Source organism: Lepidochelys olivacea, assembly GCF_965140295.1.
Source record: "Lepidochelys olivacea isolate rLepOli2 genome assembly, chromosome: 1".
Taxonomy (NCBI): Eukaryota; Metazoa; Chordata; order Testudines; family Cheloniidae; genus Lepidochelys; species Lepidochelys olivacea.
Genome location: NC_140411.1, coordinates 202,737,501 through 202,756,308, shown reverse-complemented (window position 1 = coordinate 202,756,308; position 18,808 = coordinate 202,737,501). Strand labels below are relative to the sequence as shown.

Below are 18,808 nucleotides of genomic sequence, written 5' to 3'. Positions count from 1 at the left end.
ACTGTGTGGCCACACAATGCCATCCAACTTTTGACCAACTGTACAGTTGAGGATTTAGTATGATTAGGAGGCACATCTTTAGGATTTATCTTCACTGATTACAGTTACTGGCCAAGATTTTCAAAGGTAACTATTGATTTTGGGTTCCTTAATTGTTGATTGCTAAACTGGAGCTACCTTAAAGGGGCCTGATTCTCAAAGGGTGGGGAGTGATGGATATTAATATGAGATGTTAATGTGAGGGCTGCTAGTACAACCTGTGTGGATAGGTATTTCTGAAGTGCCCATCAGTGTTGCATCTAGATGATGCTGAGGACAACATTCACATCTCTGTACATTTGATCAAACTGATTGCTACTATTACTGCTGTAGGAGAGGGTCACATGAGCAGAAAAGTTAAAACAGACACTTAGTGTATGATCAAAAATTCCATCAAGCAGACCCTGTAGCAGCAGATAAATGAAGCAGCAGCACTAGTATGGCAAAAATATATGTATAAAGTGTATAATACATACATGAGTATATAGGGAAACCCATTTTTCCTCCTTGGGTTGGAAAAAGACTTCCAGTGAAATATAAAGCCCTTGGCTTAATGTCATTTTCTCAGCCTTCAGAGCAATAGTTTTCTATTATAAATTTGATCTCCAGGCATTGTGCCTCTCAATATAATATGTTATTTGCCTTTATTTTTACACATCTGATGCCATATTTTTAAATGCAGGTGCTTAATATGCCTGTACAAATTTGCTTGTGCACCTGTTGTACAATCAAAATGAGCATTTGCAGGTACAAAAAGGGAACTGTATTCATGGGTACCACATTTTTGCTAGCAATAGGTGTAGGGTAGATTTTTGCATATTTATTTTAGGTGTCCATTTTATGTTGATGAGGCATTGCAAGCCATGTGTTCAGTCTCTGAATGTAGCAGACCTCTGTTCTGATTTCTCTGTAGACCCATGATCCAGAGTGCCTGTTTACCTTTCACTCTGGAAAGATTGAAGCCATGGGTGTCTCTCCTGTCACATATCTCATGGCCACTACTGCACTTGACCGTAAGTACAACTCTTCCCTAAGCGGTTGACTTGTAAGGGCAGGGTTACAGCTGTCAGGCTCATTGTGGAATTATTCAGTTTTAAACTAATGTGTTTAGTTCACAGTTGTAGTGGAAGTGTGTCTTTTCTTTGTAAAGGTACCTACCAGCTGGTCATTATTCCTGGGGACAGTTTGTTTTTTTTTAAATAATTAGAACAGATCATTAATGGGTTGAAGCCAAGTAAAGTGCAAGGAGTGTCTGATCTCAAGAACTAAGTCTTCAATTAAAGAAAGTCTCACTGTGACGCTTTATAAATGCTGTTCACTGTGAAACAGAAAAGGGGAGAATTTTGTTTCAACAACAACTTTCATATTCCAGACTCAGTGGCTCAATAACAGTGTTTTATAATGCACTTATGGCACTGTATAAATAATTCTGAGTATTAATACTTGTGCCTTTCTTGGCAATTGCAACAGCCATCATGTCCTCATTAATAGTTTAGCTCAGACTATGGACATTTATTTAATTTATGAAAGTGTGCCTGAGCAAGCCTTTAGCACTTCACTTTAGCACTTGTTAGACAGGGAAGGAATATTGGCCAGTTCATGGATGTTATCTTAACAAGTAGTCTTTCAAGAAAAAATTCTGTATTAACCTGTCTGCTTTCCACCCCCCTCCCATCTGTCTTACACAGACTCAGTGCGTATCTATGATTTCATTGGTAATTGCCAGTTGACTGAGATTAAGTTTAAACAGGGAGGAACAGCACTGACTTGGGCACCCCGAGTGGTAAGTTTACCCTACTGCAGTGTGTTAACATGGATTCACAAAGGGTTCATAATGTGGCTATTTCATAGCCACCACACATGTTCATGATGCAGGATTTTAATGAAATTACTTGCCAACTTGCCCTCAGAGTCACCAAGCGAGCAACAAAACAGCTTCCACAATACCTTACTAGTTACCCAGAAGCCAGAAATACAGTTCTCTTAAAGCAACCCAGCCTTGAGTTCCCAGCCAGACAGCCAAGTCAAATATGAGGAGGATTACTGAAAATCTTGTTAATCACATAAAAAGATCCTACCGGTCCCAAAGGATCAGACACATTACCCACCAGGTTAATGAATATCTCAGATCTTGCCCAAATACACACTTACAGCCAATTCTTATTAACTAAACTAAGCTTTATTAAAAAGAGAAAGTATTGGTTAAAAGATCCTTATACATACAGATATGAATAAAGTTCTTAGGTCAGTTTCATAGTAGAGATGATGAGCTTTAGAGCTGCAAAACGTCCTTTCAGAATTAGTCCATAGGTTACAGTCCAATATCAGGGTGATTCAGATGGGACTGGATACCTCAGTGTTGCGACTCAAACTTCCCCTGATGAAGCTTAAGCAGATCTGAGGTAAAAGGATCAGCACCCAAGATTTCTTTATATAGATCACTGGCAGGCTATGATAGCCTCTTGACAGCAGGTATCCCTTGGGTGAAGAATAGCTGCTTCGTAGTAAAGCTACCCATTTCCTATGTATACACAAGTAACTAGTTGCATTCATCAGCATAAGGTAATTATCCATTAAGCAGTTCATAGACAATTTACTACAGACTTCAAAGAGAAATATAGACAATGACATTATTACACCCAAGTTTCATCTAAATGTTAATATTCCCTTTAGATCTCTGAATCAATGGGTAACAATACAGGTTTGCATTTCAAAGCTCTAGTCTATCAAATATGAAATGACCTTAATTACCATTTATGTACTTTTCTAACAAGTCTCTAAAGGTTGAATTTGGGTCATTTAGCCTGCTGGTTGCTTAATTCTTTCTGGCCCTGTGTCAGAGCCCCCTTGGCAGAGTGTGTGTGCTTGCACTTTCTCTCTGCCTTGCACTGAGTCTTCAGCAACTCAGCCCTCTGGCTGAGTCACACACAGTTTGTATGTGAAACAACAGACAGATAAACCCCTTTCATGGTACAAGTCCAACGGGGGCCTATTCCAGTACTCCTTGGTTGGTCAGTGTCTTTCGGAAGCCATCCCTGGGCTCATGTCCTTATTTAGTCCAGCAGTCTTTAAATAGTCTTGGCCCTGATATCAAACCCCCCCGCCCCCAGAGTTCCCTCCATGGAGGCAACATCTTTGCCCTCTCTGAGCCCACTAAACAGTTCAGGTCCCCTTCTTGGGGTGCATCAAAGTCCAGACTACTTCCCCAGTGGCGAATGGGTGTGGGGACCTGTGTCTGCCCAGGACTCCAAGTTACAACCCAGGGATCTTACAGATAGCAGGCGTCCGCCACATCCCTTTAACTAAATTGTGTTGCTGCTATGATTCTCTGGGCCACCTCCCCATGGTCCCAGCACATTATTCACCCTTACCTCAGGGCCTTCTCCTGATTGAGTCCCAGCAGCCGGCCAGGAGCCCCTTCTTGCTCCCCTGGTTCCGGCCAGCAACTGCTCTGTCCGAGGTCCTTTAGCAAACCAGGAGCACCAAGTTCCCTCCTCTGGCTCCAGGCAGCAACTGCACTTGCTCTGGCCCTCTAGCTCTTTTATACTAGCCTTTGGGCCCTGATTGGCTGCTCCCTGCAGCCTCTTTCCTGATTGGCTGTGTCCCATGCAACCTCTCTCAGCAGCTTGGAGGACTCTCTCCACTGCCCTTTTCTGGGGCGGGGTGTGGCAAGCTGCGAGGCTTCAAACAGGGGGCCTAAGGGCCTAGTCCACCCCATCACAATTGCCAATTAACTTGAGTTAGCTAACAGATTTAGACACTCCACAAATGATTGTGACCAGGACTGAACATTTGTGGAGTATCTATATTACCTTTTAAAACATATTAGCTAACTTGAGTTAACTGGCAATCAATTAACTTGAGTTAAACTCTTGTGTTGACATGTTTTTGAGGAAACATTTATAGTAAGTCTGCAGAGTTCACTTATACGGGAAGTCAGAGAGAGAAATACTGCACCTTGATTTTTAAAGGGTAGGGTGGCTTTAGCACTATGATTTCAAGAGCATTTGTGCTATGCAATCTTATGACTATATTTAGGTGACCAACTGTGTGCTTATGGAGTAAGCTGATTGGGTCCTACAAATATACAGCACTATACTCATGGCCAGATTTACAAGGGTAAACAGATACTTTTAAAGATGCAGCTAGGTACCTAACTCTCATTGAAAGTCAATTAGGCACCTTACCTACTTATGCTTAAATCCCACTAGGTGCCTCTCTGCATCTTTAAGTGCCCAAATACCTTTGTAAATCTGGCCCATAGTGTATCCTAGAACATTTTCATTCAGTTTCCTTTGAAGTATTGGTATCTGAACACTGCCTGAGGGAGAATACTTGGCTAGATGGATAAAAGGACTGAGCCCGGTATGTAAGTTCCTACTGCAAGTAGCCAGTCAATGAAAGTAAGTCAATTTATATCATATGCTATGAGCCATTTATTTGTCTAGGATCATTTAAATATCTCCTCCCTAAAAAGAATATTAGAAGCTGCTGCTGGTTCAGATAGCATCCCTAGCCTCTGTTTGCCAGAAGCTGAGAATGGGCGACAGGCGATGGATCACTTGATGATTGCCCTGTTCTGTTCATTCCCTCTGGGGCACCTGGCATTGGCCACTGTCAGAAGACAGGATACCTGGCTAGATGGACCTTTGGTCTTACCTAGTATGGCTGTTCTTATGTTCTTACGCCACTGTCCTATGAGTTACAAGCATGTGAGTCCCCTCTGGCCTGACATCAAAATCAAAGCTCATTTTCCATGGTGGTATGTAGCATCACTAAAGACTACTAAGCTTTTAAAATTAAACTCTCCATGTGACTCTTTCCTTCATGTATGTGGACAACAGAAACTCCATATAGAATGATTTATGAGATGGAGTATATGTTAACTCTAGAGCTGTGTGCTATATAGTTTCTCAATATCAGCCTGATGTTGATCCCAGGTAAAATAATGGAGTAGCTGATCTGGGACTTGATTAAATTAAATTATCCTCTAATGCTTTATTAATGCCAATCAGCATAGATTTATGGAAAATTGACCCTATCAAACTAGCTTAATTTTTTTAATGAAAATGCATATTTGGTTGATAAAGGCAATGGTCTCAATATAATATACTTCATTAAGGCATTTGACGTGGTACTGCACAATGTTTTGATTAAAAAATTAGAATACAAAATGAACATGGGACACATTAAATGGATTAATAATAGACTGACAGATCTCATATATAATTATATATGGGGATTCATCATTGAGCAGGTGTGTTTCTAGTGGGGCCCCACAGTGATTAGTTTTTGCCCTATGCTATTTAACATTATTATTAATGACCTGGAAGGAAACAAAATCATCACCGAGAAAGTTTGCAGATGACACACAGATTAGGGGAGTGGTAAATAATGAAGAATACAAGTCACTGATGCAAAGTGATCTGGATCGCTTGGTAGAACTGGAAGTCAAATCCTACTGAGAAAGATAGAAAGGAGCATAAACTCTGGCAAGTCAAGGATAAAAGTATAATTAGGCAGGCCAAAAAGGAATTTGAAGAGCAACTAGCAAAAGACCCAAAATATAACAACATTTTTTTTGAAGTATGTCAGAAGCAGGAAGGGCAAGAAGCCTGCCATACAATCAATGGGCCACTGGATGATCAAGGTGCTAAAGGAACTCTCAAGGAAGACAAGGCTGTTGCAGAAAAACTAAATGAATTCTTGCATTGTTCTTCACTGCAGAGGATGTGAGGGAGATTCCTACACTGGAGCCATTCTTTCGAGTGGCAGATCTCAAGAGCTGTCCCAGGTTGAGGTGTCAGTAGAGAAGGTTTTGGAAGAATTGATAAATTAAATGGTAGTAAGTCATCAGAACCAGATGGTATTCACCTAAGAGTTCTGAAGGAGCTCAAATATGAAATTGCAGAACTACCAACTGTGGTATATGTAACCTGTTGCTTAAGTCAATCTCTGTTCAGATGACTGGAGGATAGATAATCTAACACTGATTTTTAAGAGTCTTCAAAGTCAATCCTGATAATTACAGGCCGGTAAGCCTAATTTCCGTACCAGGAAATTGGTTGAAGCTATAGTGAAGAACGGAATTATCAGTCATGTAGATGAACATGATACGCTGGGGAAGAGTCAACACAGCTTTTGTAAAGGGAAATCGTGCCTCACCAATCTATTAGAATTCTTTGAGGGATCAACAAATACGTAGACAAACGTGATCCAGTGAATAAGTGTACTTGGATTTTCAGAAAGCCTTCAACAAGGTCCCTCCCCAAAGGCTCTTAAGCAAAGTAAGTAGTTATGTCATAAGAGGAAAGGTCCACTCATGGATCACTAAATGGTTGCAAAATTAGCAGATGATATAAAATTACTCAAAATAGTTAAATCTAAAGCAGACTGCAGAATTATGAAGAGATCTCACAAAACAGGGTGATTGTGTAACAAAATGGCAGATGAAATTCATTGTTGATAAATGCAAAGTAATGCACTCTGGAAAACATAATCCCAGCTTTACATATAAAACGATGGGGGTCTAAATTAGCTGTTGACACTCAAGAAAGAAATCTTGGAGTCCTTGTGGATAGTTCTCTGAAAACATGTGCTTCATGTGCAATGACCATCAAAAACACTAACAATGTTAGAAACCATTGGGAAAGGAACAGGTAAGACAGGAAATATAATAATGCCACTATATAAATCCATGGTGAGCCCACACCTGGAATACTATGTCTACTTTTAGTTGCCCCATCTCAAAAAATATATATTAGAATTGGAAAAGATACAGAGAAGGCCAGCAAAAGTTATCAAGGGTATGGAACAGCTTCCATAAGAAGAAAGATTTAAAAGATTTGTATTATTCGTCTTAGAAAGGAGACAACTGAGGGGGGATATGATAGAGGTTTATAAAATCATGAATGGTGTGGAGAAAGTGAATAAAGAGGTGTTATTTACCTCTTCACATATCACAAGAACTAGGGGTCACCCAATGAAATTAATAGGCGTCAGGTTAAAAACTAACTTAAGGAACTAAACAGCCAACCTGTGGAACTTGTTGCCATGGGATGTTGTGAAGGCCAAAACCATAACTGGGTTAAAAAAAAAATTGGGTAACTTAATGGAGAATAGGTCCATCCATGGCTATTAGCCAACATGGTCAGGGATGCAACTCCATGCTTTGGATGTCCCTAAACCTCTGACTGCCAGAGGGTGGAGGACAGGGGGTAGATGGATCCCTCAATAACTGCCCTGTTCTCTTTATTACCTCTGAAGCACCTCTGGCCACTGTTGGAAGATGGTATACTGGGCTAGATGGATCATTGGTCTGACTCAGTATGGCCATTCTTATGTTGTTCTAATGGTAAACTGGTTGATAGTGAACAATGTGTTTTAATATGGCCAAATGTAAGGTTATACATCTATTAACAAAGAATGTAGGCCATACTTACAGGATGGGGCACTCTATCCTGAGAAGCAGTGATTCTGTAAAAGATGTGGGGGTTATGGTATATAGTCAGCTGAAGCTGAGCTCAAAGTGTGATGATATGGTAACAAGAACTAACGCAGTCCCTGGATACATAAATGGGAATATTGAGTAGGAGTACAGAGGTTATATTACTTCTGTATTTGGCACTGGTGCAACTGCTATGGGAATATTTGATAGTGGGCTCTTCAATCTAGCAGACAAAGCTATAACAAGATTCAATGGCTGTAGGTTGAAGCTAGACAAATTCAGAGTGGAAATAAGGTGTACATTTTTAACCATGAGTGTAATTAACCATTGGAACAACTTACCAAGGTTTGTGGTGGCTAAAATCAAGGTTCGGTGTTTTTCTAAAAGATATGCGTTAGTTCAAACAGGAATTATTTTGAGGAAGGTATGGTCTGTGGTATGTAGGTTAAACTAGGTGATCACACTTGTCTCTCCTGGCCTTGGAGTCTACAAATTTTTTCTTCTGCCTGAAGATGCAAGTGTTTTTTAATTTCATTACGCACAGGTAAATCCCAAAGGAGGTCTAATTGCTGTTGGCTTTGAAGATGGCGTTGTTCGCATTATTGAAGTTTATGATCCCAGGGGACTCGCCATTGTTGCAGGACGGACCAATGTAGGGAATGCAGAGATGCGTCTGAAACAAGCTTTTAAACCCCACACTGCTGCAGTTACAGCCTTGGCATATGAACGAAATGGGGAAGTACTTGCCACGGGGGTATGTCTGACTTATTCACTGAATTGTTTTTATTAAGCCAAAAATATAAATCTATTTTAAGGTGACATGATTGTGCTTATTTATTGATTTATCCAATCATACCTGCCTCAAGGAGGCTTTTCTTGTGATCTCCTCTTAGCCATTGCAGGAAATAACATCTGCTGTTATGTGGATTATGGAGATCAAGGGTTGTATGGACTACAGGGTAAGACCCCTGCAAAAGCAGGAGAGGCTCAGGGAGAAAAGATCCCAAAGCACTTGGGAGAGGATAACTTAGTGCCTAGAATTAACTGATTTTCTGTATCTGTGGTGGGTCTAAATAGATTATCTATCCAGTTAGTAGGGAATTGTATTGGCTGACAAATGTTAGGAATGCATGGCATTGAGGTGAGGAGTATGTGCCTATTTGAAGTTGGCAAGTATGTGAAATGATTAGAGAGCCTTGAAATGCATGCTTTTTGTTATCTATCTTCTTTTCTTTCTCAGAGTAAAGACAAAACAGTCTTCTTCTTTGCTGTTGAAGACAAATATGAGCCAATTGGATACATTTGTGTCCCTGGGCCTGTGCAGTCATTACAGTGGTCTCCACTTTCTCACGTGAGTGGTGAATGTTTTTCCTGGTGCTTGGATCTTATTTTTAAAAGATGCTGTTTCAACACACTGATGTTATATCCTACATTGTTATCTTAAGGATGAAGAATCCTCATCTAAGCACTGTATTACAGACACTTTGCTGCCAAAAGCTTCATGCCATTTCAGGATGAGAGCTATTACTAAACAGAATTGTCCTTCAGTGCAATCACTTAGGAGTGTTTTGGACCTGAGCAACAGAGTGCAGGATCACCTGGAAGCCATCAAAAACTTGGCCACCACCTTGACTTGCTCCTGTGTGAGAAACAAGCCTTTGCATCCGCGAGTGAAACTTTTAAGGCTTAAGAGTTGTAGCCGTGTTAGTCTATGTCAGCTAAAACAATGAGGCAACAGGCACAGTCAATGTTCAAACCAGTGCTTTTTAAATGAAAACTAAGCCTTAAACAACAAGGAGTACTTGTGGCACCTTAGAGACTAACAAATTTATTTGGGAATAAGCTTTCGTGGGCTAAAACCCACTTCATCAGATGCATGGAGTGGAAAATACAGTAGGATGATAAATATACATAGGACATGAAAAGATGGGAGCTGTCTTACCAATTCTAAGGAGACAATTCAATTAAAGTGGGCTATTATCAACAGGAGGAGAAATCACTTTTGTAGTGGTAATTAGGGTAGCCCATTTCAAACAGTTGACAAGAAGATGTGAGTAACAGTAGGAGGAAAATTAGCAGAGTTGGCAAAGGGCTAGTGGCATTCTGTTAGGCCCAACAAAGAAAATAACAGAATGCTACTAGCCGTCACCTTCAACCCCCAACTAAAACCTCTCCAGCACATCATCAAGGATCTACAACCTATCCTGAAGGATGATTCCTCACTCTCACAGACCTTGGGAGACAGGCCAGTCCTCGCTTACAGACAGCCCCCCAACCTGAAGCAGATACTCACCAGCAACTACACACCACTAAACAAAAACACTAACCCAGGAACCTATCCCTGCAACAAACCCCGTTGCCAACTCTCTCCACGTATCTATTCATAGGACACCATCATAGGACCTAACCACATCAGCCACACCGTCAGGGGCTCGTTCACATGCACATCTACCAATGTGATAGATGTCATCATGTACCAACAATGCCCCTCTGCCATGTACATTGGCCAAACCGGACAGTCTCTAGGCAAAAGAATAAATGGACACAAATCAGACATCAAGAATTATAACATTCAAAAACCAGCCGGAGAACACTTCAACCTCCCTGGACACTCAATAACAGATTTAAAAGTGGCAATTCTTCAGCAAAAAAACTTCAAAAACAGACTCCAATGAGAACCTGCAGAACTGGAATTAATTTGCAAACTGGACACCATCAAATTAGGCCTGAATAAAGACTGGAAGTAGATGGGTCACTACAAGAACTAAAAACTAATTTCCCCATGCTAATTTTCCTCATACGGTTACTCACATCTTCTTGTCAACTGTTTGAAATGGGCCATCCTGATTACCACTACAAAAGTGATTTCTCCTCCTGTTGATAATAGCCCACTTTAATTGAATTGTCTCCTTAAAATTGGTAAGGCAACCCCCATCTTTTCATGTCCTATGTATTTATCTCTTCCTACTGTATTTTCCACTCCATGCACCTGATAAAGTGGGTTTTAGCCCACAAAAGCTTATGCCCAAATAAATGCGTTAGTCTCTAAGGTGCCACAAGTACTCCTTGTTGTTTAAGGCTTAGTTTTCATTTAAAAAGCACTGGTTTGAACATTGACTGTGCCTGTTGCCCATGTTCAAATAGGCATGTGCAATTGTAAACAAAGTTTTCAAAGCACCAAAAGCAAACCGTTGGGTGTTTCTCTGAACTCAAGCTCCAGTGCCTTTTATGTTTGTCCATGACTAATTCAGATAGAATTTTGTTATTAAAAACAAAGATTTCAAAAGTTTAATAAGGCCAGGTTCACCCTAGAAACTTCTGCCAGGGTGATATTGTTGGTTGGGGGTATGTGATTCTTTATGAATTTTATAAACCAGCAGAAAGCCCTACCATAGATTGTCATGCTGTCTGGAGTGGCTCACAACTGAGAGTGCCAGTCTCAGGTCAGACTGTCAGAAAACAGGGCAGACACCCCAAACTGGTGGTACATTCTATAGTTAGATTTCACCAAGCCAGTAACAAATGTGCACTCCTGGATCACTATACCAGTATTACCATGGAGTCACAGGGAGTCTCCCTAAGCTCTCTAGCCCATCTTGCCATCCAGACAAACTGGAGTTTGTGATAAAAGGTTATATAAACCAAAAATCACATTAGGTTTCTCCCAATCCCAAAGGATCAGTCCTTTACCCCAAATCAGTTGGAACTCTGGACCTTACACTGGTCACACTGGTAGCCAAATCTCTAGTAAACTAACTAAAGATTTATAAGCTAAGAAAAAAATGAGTTATTTAGAGGTTAAAGCAGGTAAAATACATTAACAGGTGAGTCAAAGTTTTTAAATCCAAATGTAGTAATCTGCTAGCTTTCCAAAAGCCTCTCAGGGTCACCCAGAATAACACTGGGGAACTCTGCCTTGCGTCTGGAATGCTTCCCTGTAGGTGTCCAAACAGTTCAAAAATACAGGATCTTTCCATGAAATCCATTTTTAAACTTCTCCAGAAAATAGTCTGAACAGTGTCTTCACCCACATGGGTTTTGATGAGTAAGAAATACAGACTGAGTCTGTGATTTCCCATTGAACACAATGCCCTTGCTTTGAAGTTAACACTCTTCTTTGTTTGCATTTCCCCAAGGCTTCATCTGCATTTAGGGGGTTATTTAGTTACAAGACTATACATAATGTAATTACCTGCCATCACATTATAATAGAAATAGATAAGCAAAAACAATACAAGTAACATTCCATTAGTTTTTATGAAGTTTTAACATGTGACTACTATCTCAAATTAACATACCTTTGATCTAGGGTTATTTACTTACAGGGTATCATAATGTAGAAGTAATGTAATAGCAAACTACAGGAGATAGACAGATGAAAACAAATCTTGTTTGATCTCTATTAGCATAAGTGTAGATTCAGTTATACTGGCCAAAAAAGTCCTTTAGCCAGTATAGCTTGTTTTGTTTGGGGGAACTGATATAAGCTATACTAGCAAAAGGATTTTTTTGCTGGTATAAGTTGTGTCTCTGCCAGGGGGTTTGCCAACATAGCTGTACATACTAGTATAGCTGTACTGGCAAACCCTATCTAGACTAGACCTGGCCTAAATAACCGTGGGAATTAGCTCATAGCTGCCCTCTTGGAGTCATTCTATGATGGCAAACTGCTCCCTGTTTACCTGACAAGCACCAGTATGTCTTCTCCCTCTGGCTTGTCAGGCTCTTCTGATTGTCCTCCTGCCCAGCAGCGACAAGTATCTATCCCAACCTTGCAGCTAGGTGCAGAAACCCTCTAACGGTGTATTTATTTGCATGTATAATTTCTAGGTTATAACTGTCAAATGTATCTTCATTTTTCTCACTTTAATATAAGCGAAGAAGATTAAAAGATGAACATTTAATTAATGGAACTTTTAGCTGCAGATTTTACGTGCACAAAAGCAATGTAATTCTAAGTTCTGATTCCCACAGCAACTGCAGCTAGCTCCCTTTGCACATTAGGGCTGGGTGAATTACTTCAGATAAAATAAAGACCCCCCGCCCCATCCCCGAGGCCTCCTTTGGGGAAAAACACCTATATGCAAACTTGACTTTTATTGCAATTTAAAAAGTTTGGATAATTCTTCCTCCTACCTCAGTTATTCCTCTGACACTGGCATTTCAGGGATCTAGCAGGGACCAGAAATCCTGTAAGATAGCTGGAGGTTTTTTCCCCCCAAGATTTCCATCCCAGTCTTAAAGACATAAGAGATATGTATAGTACAGATAAAGCACCTAAACTTTCAATTGCTTATTCAAACAAAACCTCTGACACAAGCTTTTGGTTCAGACCCATCTGTTACCGGAGTCCCGGGGGAGCCAGCTGAGGTCACTCAATTAGGGTGACCTGCAAAGAATGGGGCTGACAATCCCCAAAGCTGGTGGATATTCCAATACTTAGATTTACCAAGCCAGCACAAAACAGCTTCTTTATTACCTCACCAGTTGCCCAGAAGCCAACAACACAGTTCCCTTACAGTAACCCAGCCTCAGGCCTCCACCCAGACAGCCAAGTCAGATATGCTGAGGATTACTGAAAATCTTGTTCATCATATTAAAAAATTCTACCAATCCCAAAGGATTGGACACATTACCCTCCAGGTTAATGAATAACTCAGATCTTACCCAAATACACGCTTACAGCCAATTCTTATTAAGTAAACTAAGATTTATTAAAAAAAAGAAGAGAGAGAGTGTATTGGTTAAAATATCTTTGTACATACAGATATGAATAAAGTTCTTAGGTCAGTTTCGTAGTAGAGATGGTGAGCTCGGTAGTTGCAAAGAGTTCTTTTAGAATTTAATCCAATGTCCAATATCATATTCAGGGTGTTCCAGCTTAGAACTGGGATCTCAATCTTGCAACTCAAACTTCCCCTGGTGAAGCTTAAGCAGATCTGAGATAAAAAGGACTGGGACCCAAACATCTTTTATACAATTCAGGCCTCCTTTCACAGGCTGGAGTCCCTCAGCGAACAATAGACAGTCATTTCCTAATTATCGCCCGGTAATTATTCATACAGATTAACATAAGGCAATTGCCTGTTTTCCCACCATTTGCAGATGATATGCTATACATTTCAAAGAGATGAATACAGCAGCATCCTATGTTTACAGTTCATTTAAATGTTAAGATGTTCTTTTGATCTCTGAATTAACAGAATACAGCAGGGATTGGCAACCTTTGGCACGGGGCCTGCAAGGGTGAGCACCCTGGCGGGCCGGGCTGGTTTGTTTACCTGTCACATCTGATTATGGCTCCCACTAGCCGCAGTTCACTGCTCCAGGCCAATGGGGGCTGTGGAAAGCGGCAGCCAGCACATCCCTGGGCCTGCGCTGCTTCCCGCAGTCCCCTTTGGCCTGGAGCGGCAAAGTGCAGCCAGTGGGAGCCGCAATCGGCCAAACCTGTGGATGCGGCAGGTAAACAACCCCGCCCAGCCTGCCAGGGGGCTTATCCTGGCGGGCCGCATGGCAAACATTGCCAATCCCTGGAATACAGCATAGACAGGAACTGTTTGATTACATTGTTGACCACTACCAATATATATGTAAATACACAAAAACACAAACATTATCTCCCCATATATCTTTAAGGGCTGAATCTGAGTCATTTATCCTGCAGGATGCTTAACCCTTTCTGGTCATGCGTCACACCATCTTTCAAAGAAGCCAAACTCACAAAGTGTGAATGTTTCCCCATCTTCCCTGAGCACCTCCTTGCAGCAGGGCACCCTAACACCTGGTCTTCAGTCCCCCTTCCTCTCTCAGGCTCCTAGGGACTTCCCCCTCCCCACAGTCTCTCTTGCCTCAGTAATACCCTGCCTTGGGGCTGGCTTATTACAAAAACATAGAGCAAATAATCCATAACAGAAGTCCCAAAACATAGTCCCTTTATCACCCCCAGTGCATCTAGTTCTTATAACCCCACAACAGCTCATCCATCAACATAGCACATACCATTCTCTGGCATCCTCCACCACCCTTGGGCTCTACTTCTGTCCTCTCCTGGCCTTCTGCCAGGACAGCCACCCAAGCCCTTACAGGTCAAGTGCATCTCCACTCTTCCTAGCAGAATGACACCCACATCCCCCAAACCATCTGCTGGGAGTTCATCCTCAGCAGTGGAGTATCCATTGCTTCCCCTGTTCTGTTAACCTCCCATCTCAGACAGGCAAGCAGGTAGGTACTTCCACTGTTCCCAACTTCAGCCCTTTCTGGTCCTCAGCTCCAGCTCTCTGGCTTGGAAGTCAGCATACAATGCCATCTGCTGCTCTTCTGCCTTTAACTTTCTGTCCTGCCTCTCTGCCTTTGGGAGGTCAGCTAGCAAAGCCCCCCCTCTAGCCATCCCTACAAGCCTCCTCCCTCTCTAATGCTCCCTGATCCTTTAGAGCACCAGGTGCTGTTCTGTCTTTTTAATTGGCCAACTGGGAGCACCTGTACTTGCACAGAGGAACTGGACCTGCTTCATTTAAAGGGCAAGCCTCCTTGTGACACTAAACATCATCATGCTGCTCTCAGTCTAAAATGATATTCTCTGATTTCTGGTGGTGATGCGTCTATTGAAATAATCACATAAAATGAATGTTGACTGGGGTGCTTTGACTTTGTGGCTTAACAACTTCTGACCTTTAGCTTTACTCTGCCTCTCTCCCAGTTCCATATGTCTGTCTAATGGTTGTGTTTTATGTGCTGTTCTACAGGCAGAGAGCATGCTGCTTGTGCTCTGTGAAAATGGCTTTGCTCTTCAGGTTCCTGCACCCATCCTTGGAGAACAGGACACAGTATCCACCTATGAGATCAATGACCTGCCCACACAGTATTTCCATTTCTGCAGCATTAAATCCCGGATCAAGGTAAAGAAATGTCCTGTGGGGAATTAAATTCTCATACCTCAGTTACTAGTATCCCTAGAGTACAAAACTACTCCACTCAAGTTGCTAGTCTGTGTAGTGCTGAATGCAGGGTTCTAGCTGAGCCATTCATAAGGAATGACCAGGCACAGACCACTCCTGGCTTTGCTTCATCAATTGGAAAATTATATGTTGCAACACTAATTCATGGAAATAAAAAGTGGAGCTGAGGAATAACATAGCTTATAATGCATGTATATTATAGGATTATACTAGTGGTAGTAGAGTTAAAGTTAATATGTCACTTCCATTCTAAAAATATATTTTTTGTCTTTTAATTTTCAGAAAAATTATCTCACAGCTGTAATTTCTCATGCTTGATCCCAGCCACAAAGGAAATTCTTTTAAACAGTTTCATAAACATGCATTTGGTCACTTCTGAGTTAATCAAACATGAAAAATGGTTATTTTTCACCAGTTAAATTTTTCTGATACTTTTTTGTGTGCTGTGATAACTGTAAATGGACTACTCTTATAAATAAAAAAAAGTCAGAATTGTATTTATGTATTCCTCAATGAGGACTCGCTCCTTTGAAGACATGTGTGGCCACATTCACTGCTGGTATAAATATGGGCAACACCTTAGATAGCACTGGCGTTACACACTCTTTCACCAGTGGGTATTTTGGGAAACTGAAAAGCACACAGTGGCAGGCTAAGGATTAGAACACTGATTACCTGACTCTAAGCATCAGTGCTCCGTCTAGCACATCACAGCTGCCTCTCTTGAGTGATGGCATTTCCATTCTCAACCATATTTTCAAAGATTTATAACTACTACCTCGATGTTTTGTTAAAGATCTGGCAAAGCCCCAGCATACACAGTAAGAATTCAGTACTCAGGAAGAAGAGATGTCTTTGGCTACCTTACAAAGCTAATATGTCCCTGGGAAAAGATTGTGTGATATTTGACACTTATTTATGCAAAGATAAATTTTAATAAAATGAAGATTTTAAAGATTGTATAAATTGGCAATGGCAGTACTCCTCAATTCAGTGTTCAGAAGGAAGGTCATTACAAACATTTTGTTTTCACTTTAAACTTATGTTTGAGCACAAACAATGCAATGCCACATGGGAATCTGAATTCAAGTCTCCAGCATGGTCGCTTTTACTTTGGGGCAAGTAAAGGACAGAGTTTGGGGGCACTGCAGAAGTAGTGCGTCCAGTCCATGAGTTGATAGAGAATCTCCCATTGCAGTCAAGCAAATCCTCCGGCTAACACAAGGATTGATTGGCTTGGGAAAAGCTGCATTTAGCGTGTCTCTGGTGGAGGGTGCTTGCTGTTTCGTTAGTCCTTGGAGGCAGAATATGAGAGGAGGAGGGAATGAGGGGATTCAAATGAGGTATGATGGGGCTTGTCTACACAGGCCCTGCAGTGCGGACTATGGGAGTCTGAATTGCTGAGTGCATCAAAGTGTTGTGCTGTAACTACTCCATGTAGTCCCCGCTAGCTTGAACTAAAAGGTACCTAGTTTGTGTTAATGCAGTCGCATTTCAAATAGGACTATGTTAACGAGAAACGTGTACCTTTTAGTTCGTGTTTGTAGGGCAGGTATGGGCAATTGCAGCACAACATTTTAGTGTGTGCTGCATTTCACACCCCCATAGTCTGCACTGTGGGGTTGTGTAGACATGCCTGATCTCTGCTTAGTTGCGAGGAATACTTCCCTAATTTCTAGCATTTTTATCATGAGGTCCTTTCAGTCAATGGTGCATTGGTTTCATGACTCATTTTTCACTGCGTTCTGTAACAGAGGGAAGAAGAGATTGAGCGCAGAGAGAAAAAGAAACAGGAGGAGGAGAAGGCAAGGTTGCAGTGGATAAAGAAACAGCAGGAGATGGGAATTGAGATAGAAGAAGAGCCAGAGGCAGAGCCTAAGAAAGAGGAGCCACTGCCACCCATCTATGTCCCACAGGAGCCCAGCCCCATTGTCTGCGGGTTTTATTCAGCACCAGGGAAATTCTGGCTGTCTTTGGTAAATTAAATATTCTTTCATTTTTGATTTGAGAAAGGGATTGTTAAGTGTAGAGACAATAAGATTCATGGACTTGGGGATTAGATGGCGTAGAGAAAGTATTTGGAATAAAAGTCTTTTGCCTCTAGGACACAAGCTCATATGTGCCCCATGCTTGAAGATATTCAAGTGCTCAAAGAAGACCAACTGCTTGATGTGAGTGCTCAGTGGTCTTTGTGAAATGGTTTTACAGTGTCATTCCAGTTCACAACAAATGGCACTCTTTTTGTGGCCTCCACAGAGAGGCCAAGGACTAAACTCTTTCCCCACTAGTAGATGGTGGTCCCTTGTGGTCATGACTGAGGCACATTGGTGGGACAGAGAGGAATGGCAAATGCTTGTAGCTCCACTGATAATGGTGGACTTATTCTGTGGATAAACAGCGTTTCCAGGGGTTTTTAGTCTGGCATCTTTCACTTGCAATGAATTCATTTTTAAAAAGAAATTTAAGAAAAGAGCAATCATTCATGAAACCGCATTTTCCTGAACACCTGCATCAGCATCCTTTCTTCATGTCTTCTTCATGGCCCTTGTCTTCTTTAGGGTGGCTATGACTCTGGGTACCTCTACCACTGTGCATTCTCCCCAGTTCATCATGAAATATCCCCTAAAAGCAGGCAAGATGAGCCCTTTGAGGTGATTCCTATGGAAAACACAGATGACAACCCAATCCAAAGGATCTCTTTCTGGTAAAAGAGCTTATGCACTATGACTTACTGTTTTGTACTAAACTGATGAACTGGACTCTGGAGATATCATGGTATATTCCACTGTTTCTTTCCTTGTGTGGATCAATATCCACGTGCAAGAGTTCAAGAAGAGTTCTGCTCTATTCCCTGGTACCTAGTGTTAGTTGGTTACCAGCGTTAGGATTCCTAATTGGTAGGATTTGTGAGTACAGCTGTGTAAAATACATTATTGTTTCTTTTAAAAAATGTTCATGTTGAAAACGCCCACTTTTTTGAGCACTCAAAGCTCAATTGTGACTTTAAGACACATCCCTGCATTGGGAAGTTCTGCCCAGGGGAAGCCCTGGGATGCTGCTACTTCCTATGGGGGTGCAGTCCACTACCTCAGTGCTTGCTTGGCCAGTGGGTAGGGGGATGGAGTCATGGCCTTACCTCCTTCCATTCCTTACCCCCTTTAGGGTGCTCTTTGCTCCCCAGGAGAGTATGGAGGGAGCAGTCCCCACACTTCCATTGTACCAGGCCAGCAACTTGAACTGGACATTATGTAGACTGCACAAGTGGAGTGTCCTTGTGCTCTCCCCACCCCATGAGACCAGGCCTGATCTGACCCCAAGGAAGCCGTTTTAGGTTCTAAAAACTGTAATTTACACCTGTCTTCTTCTC

General features: G+C 41.6%; 1 protein-coding gene across 1 annotated transcript in view; it reads left to right on the top strand.

Moving 5' to 3' along the window:
- CFAP44 (cilia and flagella associated protein 44) overlaps positions 1-18,808 on the top strand; it is a 78,290-nt gene that overhangs the window by 22,179 nt on the left and 37,303 nt on the right. Inside the window, exons 15-21 of the mRNA XM_084616877.1 lie at positions 953-1,052; positions 1,728-1,822; positions 8,031-8,240; positions 8,727-8,837; positions 15,229-15,381; positions 17,196-17,417; positions 18,000-18,145. Coding sequence (XP_084473003.1) covers positions 953-1,052; positions 1,728-1,822; positions 8,031-8,240; positions 8,727-8,837; positions 15,229-15,381; positions 17,196-17,417; positions 18,000-18,145 — 1,037 coding nt within the window. The remainder of the gene's footprint in view (positions 1-952; positions 1,053-1,727; positions 1,823-8,030; positions 8,241-8,726; positions 8,838-15,228; positions 15,382-17,195; positions 17,418-17,999; positions 18,146-18,808) is intronic.